Below are 9,494 nucleotides of genomic sequence, written 5' to 3' on the forward strand. Positions count from 1 at the left end.
CACCTTTCCTTTATTCTTACGAAAAAAATATCAAAAAATTCAGTGTGGATCACAAGAACTAGTGAACATAGTGATTATTATTTGCAGTGATGCAGTGAGTATTGAATGGCTGAGAGCATTTGAGCAAATGTCTTGAGGTCCTCTCGGCCATCCGATGTTCACTGCATCATTGCACTTATTGCAGAGGATGTTTTTGCCCAATGAGCAATGTTTTTATGGTTGAATACTCCACCAGTTTTAGCGAAAAATCTTACTCTTCCGAATGTTTTTTAGGAGAACCAATTTCCTTCAACTAGGGTTGCCAGCCGGTTGGGCTTGGTTGGGCCTAGTTGCACCTCACCTTGGTTTTCGCTTGCACCTTGATTGTTGGTTTATATAATCTGGTTGGCTTGGTAGGATTTCAGTTTTTAATCGGGCTTCTACTAATCTAGTTTTAAACAGTGTAACACACCTTTTATTTTCTATTTTTTTGTCTTGATATTTTTATGTAGAATTTGTTTTGGATTTTATAAAATTTAATATGTTTATAATAATTGAAGAAAGATTTTACATTTAATTACATTCAATAATTGATAAAAATATCAGTATATAAACAAACAGATTGAGTCCAATTTGTAAACGATCGGACTGATTGGGTAATCATCAGGCTTACCCTATGTATCGGGAATGACGGATAATAAACAGATTGAACTTGAGTTCGACACTTTTATTAATCAGACATAACTCTATTGGAATGGCATAGGGAGAGAGAGAGAGAGAGAGAGAGAGAGAGAGAGAGAGAGAGAGAGAGAGAGAGAGAGAGAGAGAGATGAAATTTAAACTCTTTATTATCTCACATTGGGAGATAAGTCTAAGAAACTTTCGGTCACTTACAAATCTTTTCACCCACCCTTATTATGTCATGTCTTTTCACTACTCCATAAGCCTTATTTAACGATCCATGATCATGGTTTTAGTGTATGATATCGAAACGAGTATTTGTCGTCCCCAAACACGATATAGTATAAAGAATGGATTGGTATTGAATTGCCCATATCAAATAAAAATACCATTGATTTTCCTAAGTAAATGGTTTTTTTTTTTTACCCTTAATCCATACCATTCAAAATGACACAATATCAAAGTATTGAGATCGGAGATTTTCCAAACCTATACAGAACACCAGATACAACCAATCCAATGTCAATACTTAGAACCATGCCCACGAGTGAAGGCAAATTGAAACTATCACTATCAATGTTTTGTTACGATTCCATATCAATCATATGGGGTTCTAATCCCACATCAATTACCAAAGAGAAATTATGTGGATTGATATAGTCGTAAGACTAACTTCCTTCACCTTATAAACCGATTCATAAAAACAAATTTTCTTAAGATTCCTATCAATGGTATCTCAAAGCATTTGATATTTAGCAGCAAATTCCCTCCCATGGGTTCCACACACAATGCTTGAATAAATATCTTTTCCAAACCCTACCCCACTCCCCCTCAAACCCAGGAAAGAAAAAACAAAAATAAATAAGAAAATAAATAGCTTGGTAGGCTGCGGTGATAAAGTCAAGGTCGCGTGAGAAAGTAATCTTTTTTATCTTTGAATTCTCAAAATGACCATTTTACCCATCACATGCCACAAAAAGTTAGCTCAGATGGAAGGACAAAGGAATCATATTAATTTAATCCCTAAGACCCTTAGGTACAGCAAATATATATATTAAAATAATTCAATACTTTTGGTCTCACATTCCATTAAAAAAAAAAAAAAAAAATTAAAGCATTGAAACCTTCAAGATCACGTTCAAAAATCAAAGTTTAGTTGAGCAGCTTGTTTGATCTTACTTGCCATTTCTTTTTTTCCAAAAGCATAAGAACTGGTTGGTAACTCCCGGGTGGATCAAGAATGGCAGATAGCCTTAAAAATGAAAGTAATAAATACAAGAAGTTGATTTCATATTTAAGTCCCACTTCTCAGTTCTTAGCTATAGAACTTAAAAGAGTGATTTACTATTTGATTTTGAGTTGGGGAGAGTTTGGAATTGGAGATTGGAAAAGCATCCATAACTATGGGAGCCAATGGCTACTATGAACCATTGTTGGTCGGACATGGCCGGCCTGGGTTGGCTAATTTGTCATCTGATGCAGTAGAAGAGCTATTGACACAAGAGTCTGTGCCTTACAGATGGTGGCCTCGTCTGGTTGCTTGGGAGTCTAGACTCTTATGGGTTCTTTCCTGGGCATCTATAGTTGTTTCTATTTTCAATTTCATGCTCAGTTTGGTTACTCAGATGGCTGCTGGTCATCTTGGAGCTTTGGAGTTGGCTGGTGCTTCTGTAACCAATGTGGGAATACAAGGTCTTGCTTATGGGATCATGGTATGTCTCACTCTCTTCTTCTTCTATACTTCCCTTTAAGCAGTACACAAAAGTCTCAGATCAGTATTGAATGGTACCTACTCAGTGCAGTTGGTGAAACAGTAAATGCTCACCAAAAGGTCCCGAGTTTTCTTTAAATTCATAAATATACCATCTATTTCTCTCGTCCCTTCCGTTGAAATGACCTCTATGTGTTTCTGAAATGATTGATTCCTATATGGGAGTGTGGACTCAGCTAACCGTCCCCTCTCTGTCTCTCTCTTCCCCTACTCTGAAATGACCACTCACGTTCCTTAAAATGATTTCTTTTTAAGGTCATTCATTGGATGTAGATACAAAAAAATTTCTCCTAAAAAATTGATTTCCTTTTTTATATCTTTCAACATATTGATCTCTAAATTATAAAATATTTATATGATAGGATCTTAAAAATTGACAGGGAACGGGTTAACCACGATTCTATGCTAACTGAGTCTGACATGAGTTTGATCGATTTCAAAATGATTCAAATTGGAATCAATAGGGACCAATCCCATACCCGAATTCGAGTTTTAAAATTTTGATTTTATTTTATATTCATCATGGAATAATTCTTAAAGTATTTTAATGTTGCATGCGTGATAAAATACACTTTTTAATGTTTTAATTTTTATTTTCTAATATCATTCCTTTTTTTTTTTTTCTTCTCTTCTCTATAGTTGGGAATGGCTAGTGCAGTGCAAACTGTGTGTGGGCAGGCTTATGGAGCAAAGAAGTATTCATCCCTTGGTATCATTTGCCAGAAAGCCATAATCCTGCACCTAGGAGCAGCTTTCCTCCTCTCTTTCGTCTATTGGTACTCCGGCGATATCCTTCGGGGAATCGGGCAATCAGATAGCATAGCGGCGCAAGGCCAAATTTTCGCGCGAGGATTGCTTCCTCAACTCTATGCATTTGCACTGAACTGCCCTATGCAGAGGTTCCTGCAAGCTCAAAACATAGTAAACCCCTTGGCTTATATTGCTGTTGGGGTCTTCCTCTTCCATATATTACTCACATGGGTGGTTGTGTATGTTATGAACTATGGGCTTATAGGGGCAGCTCTTGCTTTGAGTTTCTCTTGGTGGCTCTTGGTCATTATGACTGGGCTTTATATACTCATAAGCCCATCTTGTAAGGAAACTTGGACAGGGTTTTCTAAACAGGCTTTTAAGGGGCTTTGGTCTTATTTGAAGCTAACACTTTCATCAGCTGTTATGCTATGGTAATTTGTTGAGCTCTCTCTATTTCTTAATCCATGTTGAGTTGATTAAAATTTCATTTAATTGTTAAATTATTTGATTAACTTTAATCTGGAAATGTAGCTTGGAGATATGGTACAACCAGGGTCTCGCGCTTATATCAGGTCTTCTCCCCAATCCAACAGTTGCACTTGATTCCATCTCTATTTGGTATTTCTTCTCTCTCTCTCTCTCTCTCTCTCTCTCTCTCTATAATAGGATCTCCTTGACATGCTCCCTAAATGACCAGGTCTTCAATTTAAAGACCCAAAGTTTTTGTAAAACCTAGAAGATAACCTAGCAAAAAATTTGGCCCATAGCCCATCAGATTGAGCTAAACTCCAACTCACCTTTGCTTCTTCTCTTGAATTTCAGCTTGAATTACTGGACATGGGACATGATGTTTATGTTGGGCCTCAGTGCAGCAGCCAGGTGATTAACTGTCTTCATTATATATACTCTATAACTTAATCTCATGTTTTAGCAATTAATTTGATTATCAATTGTGATGTAATATTGACAAACTCTGTGGGCCTTGTAGTGTTCGAGTGGGTAATGAGCTCGGCGGCGCTCATCCGAAGGTTGCGAAGTTCTCAGTGCTTGTCGTTAACACTACGAGCATCATCATCAGTTCGATTTTCACTGCATTGGTTTTGATATGCAGTAACTTATTAAGCAAAGCTTTTACCACTGACGCTGCCGTTGTTGCCGCAGTTTCGGAATTAACTCCATTACTTGCTATCTCAATATTCCTTAATGGCATTCAACCTATACTCTCAGGTTAACCTTCTACATTTACACTTCACATTGTGTTAAGAATTTTCAGATAATGGCTGGCTTAGGGGAGACTTAGTTATTAAATACTGTATAGACAAGGACTCAAGGACAAGTTGTGGGCTTGGACTAGGCTATTGGCTAGGTCCAAAGCAAGTTGGGCCAGCCCATTGTTAACTTTAGTTGTGTTTCCTAGAGGTGCTGACCCAGATTAAGGCTCAAATTCTGTAAAAGAAAGAAAAAGTAAAAAAATGTCACCATTTGGCATTTTGGGACAAATGGGTTGTGTTATAGAGTACCAAAAACCCACCTCATTGGTCAAATTTTAGCCCAAAAGAAGAAGAAAAATGCCCAAAATGAACATGAATTGAACATCATTACTTTGCAAGTTATCTGAAACTTTGGAATATCTTATCATTCATAACTAATAATTTTGGGATTTCATGATCAGGAGTGGCGATTGGGAGTGGATGGCAAGCTTTAGTAGCTTATGTCAATTTAGGCACTTACTACATTATTGGTCTTCCTGTTGGATGTCTTCTTGGCTTCAAAACAAGTTTAGAAGTAGCTGTAAGGACATCTCTCTCTCTCTCTCTCTCTAGGTCTTCAACCCTTAAGTTGGATTTGAAAAGTTGTTAAGTATTAATATTCTCTGATGACCTAACTTATTTTTATTTTTAATTTTTGTTTATATTATTTGGTCTTTTTAGGGGATCTGGTGGGGAATGATACTTGGGGTTTTTCTACAGACAGTAACCCTAATTTTCTTAACAGTCAGAACAAACTGGAATAAGGAGGTAAAGCAAGCGCCAAGATTTGCTGATTCCATCTTTCATTTCTTAAGATGACACTTTTTTTATTTTGGTTAGACTTATAACAATTGGTGATTTTCTCTCTCTCACTCTCTCTTTCTCTCTCTAGGTTGATAAAGCGGCTGAGCGCTTGAAGAAATCTGATGATGAACATGCTCTTGATTTGGTCAACAGCATAGCATGAGCCTCATGGCTCATGGAGGATAAAAATTTTGTGATTCAAGAGTTAATTTTTCCTCTCTTTTACACATCTAGATATTGTAACCACTGTGTTGAAAGCCCTAATGGTCATAGAAGCGGAGACAGGGCTTGCACTGGTTTATATGTAATGAGTGATAAATTAATAAAATGTTTCTTGGTCATCCAAAAGTATAAAACCCAACACAACCCACCTCATCTTCCTCTCCCCCAACCCTCCCACCCCCTCCCCCCACCCCCCCCCCCCAAAAAAAAAAAAAAAAAAGAAAACATTCACTATGTTTGAGGAAGGTGGTGATTCCATTGATCTTGACGGTTAGGTTGGCATGGCACAGGTGGGTCAATTTGGATTCCAAAAAGCAGAAAAAACCAGTATGTTTGAGTCAAGACGCTTGAAAATGGAAGAGTTTTCTAATCGAGGGTTTAGATGGGGTGGATCAAGAAGAATGGCAGTGTCATCAGATTCAATTGAGGGAAGTGATTGAAGGAATGGATGGTTCTAAAGGGAGATCCAAACAGGGGAACAGAGGCATCAGTCGAGATGTTAAAAATTGGTATTTGGGGGGGGGGGGTTGTTTAGTTGTCCAAGTGAACCAAGATCCCCTAAGGGTGCTCTTCCAATGCAAAGGTGGACATAATATGTCTGAGTGATGAGGCTGTGGTATGATTGCGAATGAAGGATTTCCCACCTATTTTATCTTTCCTCTCAATAATCTCGTTGAAGTTGTCAATGAGATAATAGATGGAAGGGAAATTTACAGTGCCAGCCCCTAGAGAATGTGACTATTAGAGACACCCCTTGCATAATATCAAATTACACTCGCATCCTTACCGTTAGTTTCTGTTAAATGAGATTTCAAAATGATGATTTTACCCTTACGACTAAAACATATGACACCCCTCGCATGGCGCAATGAAGAAGAAGAAGAAGGCTAAAATACCATACTCCGCAAAATTGAGTTTTCCATCATAGGGCAGTTTAGTGTTTAAAAGATATGTGAAGATTAAAAAAAATGACACTGATACAAGAGGAGGGGGGGGGGGGGAAGGAGCAATGGACTATGATTTATGCCATTCCAAACACAGAGAGAAAAAATAGAGATGGCTAACGCCATTAGAATACTCGTAATCCCATAACTCACATTGCAGCCCCAATTGTCATTGGGGACTTGGGGAATGGGAAACAGTGGCACACACAGTCGTGAAGGCAGAAACCACCACCACCACCCTCCCTTATCCGAAAGGAAAAAAGAGCCAAAACATCTAAACTCTAAACTAGAGAAGAAAGAGCATTAGGAATAGGACTTAGGACCTCAGAGAAGACTGCAAGAGTGGTCAGGAAAGTATGTAACCGGGTATCTCTCTCTCTCTCTCTCTCTCTCTCTCTCTCTGTTCTATCTCTAAATGTGTAGGCAAATCAATCTCTTTGTTCTTCAGTACCGGCAAATTAATCTCTTGTCTGAGAATTTCCAACCCCAAGCCTTGTAATCCCCAAATCGATGTATGGTTTCTCTCTGGTGTTATCTAACCTGGGGAAATTGATGGGTTAAAAGGGAAGCTAGAGAAGAAGCACAGACCTATCTCGATTTGGGGAAGAAGCAGCGTAGACCTCCTTCTCTCGTCGCTACTTGTCCCTAGTTTATAGCTGCTGTCACTGCTCTTCAAGGAGAAAAATCGCCGATGCTGTTCATGGATAAAAAATGATGTGGGGATGCAGGAGCACAATATCAATTTGGGGATTAAGGAGGTCTTTTTCGATTAGGGGGTAAGAGAGGGCATATTAGGTACTTCACTTTTTAAAAGGGTATTTTGGTATTTAGAAAAAATATACCACCTGATATCAACATTTAAGGTATATTTTGTAACAGAGACTGACGATAGGGGGTGCAAGCGTAATTTTGTATTATGCAAGGGATATCTCTCTAATAGTGGCATTCTCTGGGTGTGGCGCTGTAAATTTTCCTTATTGGAATTGAAATGGAAGATTAAAAGGTGGAGATGATAATCTTGTTATCACCATCTTCACATAAGCTAATAAATCTTTTCTTGTGAAGAGTGGTGGTGCTCATCATCTGTTTTCACCTTAAAAAACCCATGACTTCCACTTTTCAGAGAAGGTCAGAGTATTTGAGAGTTTGATAATCTAAGAAAACAACATTGTTGACGAAACCCGCATCAATTTCTTGATCTTTGTTCGATTCATACTCTCTCTTCCACTCATCTTCGACATTGGATTGGAGGGTAAAGATGATTAACCAACCTTAATGCCATTCCTATTTGATTATTATTAATAAAGTTCATCATACATGTAACTACCTAACCTAGGGCTAGCAACTAATATTCAAGTATTTATTTTAAGGGAAATTTACAACGCCACCCCCTAGAGAATGTCACTGTTATAAGAGCACCCCCTTTGTAATACCAAATTAGACTCAGACCTCCTACCGTCAGTCACTGTTAAGGAATATACTTTATGTGTTGATGTTAGCTACTATATATAGTTTTTAAATACTAAAATGCCCTTACTAAATGTGAAGTACCTAAAATACCCATCTAATAAGTCCCCATCCCCAAATATACCTTTCTTCCAAATCAATACCTTCACATTCGGAGTGTAAGAAACAGAAACCGGGCAATAGGTATAAGACTTCAACAAAAAAAATTATATTAATTGAAATGTAATTACAAGTAAAAGGTGACTTACTTGTTAAAATGATTCTTTGAAATAGTAGCAGAAATTATCCCACTTAAGTAGAGTTGAGTCATATATGTAAATACTCTCCTTAAGGTATTTGAATGCCTTGTATATTTGTATGCAATTGGGTTGATTATACATTCTCACCTCAAAGATGAAACAACTCCCAAATTGACTAAGATGCACTTCCAATAATCGATTCCAATAGGTATGTCCGAAGGTAATACTCAGAAAATCAAAGAAAATCGTTAACAAAAATGAAACAGAGAACAGAAGCACTTGCAGTAGAATAGTGAACAAAACACTCCCACTCAGTACGTCCTTTCATACAGTACCCAGAATACAATGTTCTGTATATATGGAATGTAGGCCTCTGTATATGAATGGGTATACCTATACAGGTACACATACGAATACATGTGTGACTCTATGTATACAAGGGACAATGTATCCATATACTGACACGTACAGGTGAATGTACAAACAAGTATGTACATTGGTAGTTGGGTGTTCATACAGGTATATGTATCAATGGTGTCCCTTGGAACAAAAACATGTAAGGGTGTGAAACTTTCAACATGTAAAAAGTAGGTTCTTTGAACCATCCGTACTCGAACCCAAACCCAACCCTGGCCCCGGCCAGACCCGACTCAGTGGGCAATTCAAAAGCACCCCACGAACCCCCACATATGACAAGGGAGAGTGCCTCTCCAAAGGGCTTGCACCCTTTAAAATCTATTTTTGTATAGGTGAAAGCACTCTTACAGCCGCAGCGAGCATCCGTCTCAGGAAGACGGAGCGAGCTAAGGCAACCTCACCAAGCGTAGGCAAACTGACCAAAAGGGGATAATCGGTAGGCTGAAGGTGTGAAGCTACCCGCCTGCGAGCGTGTGCTTGCAGAGGCGGAGAGTAGGTTAGTCCCTCTAACCAGAAAAGACTATATTGGCTAGACTAGAAAAAAGACTAGCTTTCCCTTCGGTTCGTTCTCTCGTAGGCATCTTTGTGGTCAGGTGTATGCGTATATAGCTAGGCCTTCCCTCCGGCGATCCCCTTAAAGAGCTGTAAGTCACTTTTATCAAAATAGACTCAACTCAACTAGACTAGAAAAGATTAGCCTTTCTGCCTTTAGAGATAAGACTTCCTTCTTTCCCAACGGCCCTTCCCTTAAAAAGCAGTCTAGTCAGTCAAGTCAGGCAATAGAGCAGTTGTAATACCCTACTTCTTAAACCCGGTCAGATTACACGGTTGACCCGGTTTAACCATGCAGGACCCGAACCGGAGAGAATTAGAGCGGGTTCCTTATGAACTATGATGGCAAGGGTGACCTTAAACACCGGCTGGCCCGACAAGTCTGAGCCAGTGCCAGAAGAGACGGGAATACCCA

The 9,494-nt window shown here is 38.7% G+C and overlaps 1 protein-coding gene across 1 annotated transcript; it reads left to right on the forward strand.

Annotated features, from left to right (window-relative positions):
* The first annotated feature begins 1,970 nt into the window (after positions 1-1,970).
* Positions 1,971-5,586, forward strand: LOC122093407 (protein DETOXIFICATION 41-like). The gene is made up of 8 exons (XM_042663744.1): positions 1,971-2,372; positions 3,071-3,615; positions 3,716-3,802; positions 4,007-4,063; positions 4,173-4,411; positions 4,857-4,975; positions 5,116-5,202; positions 5,327-5,586. The coding sequence occupies exons 1-8, from the start codon at positions 2,064-2,066 to the stop codon at positions 5,399-5,401; spliced, it is 1,518 nt and encodes a 505-aa protein (XP_042519678.1). The 5' UTR covers positions 1,971-2,063; the 3' UTR covers positions 5,402-5,586.
* The last annotated feature ends 3,908 nt before the right edge of the window (positions 5,587-9,494 follow it).

Source organism: Macadamia integrifolia, chromosome 11 (genome assembly GCF_013358625.1).
Source record: "Macadamia integrifolia cultivar HAES 741 chromosome 11, SCU_Mint_v3, whole genome shotgun sequence".
In the NCBI taxonomy this organism is placed as follows: Eukaryota; Viridiplantae; Streptophyta; class Magnoliopsida; order Proteales; family Proteaceae; genus Macadamia; species Macadamia integrifolia.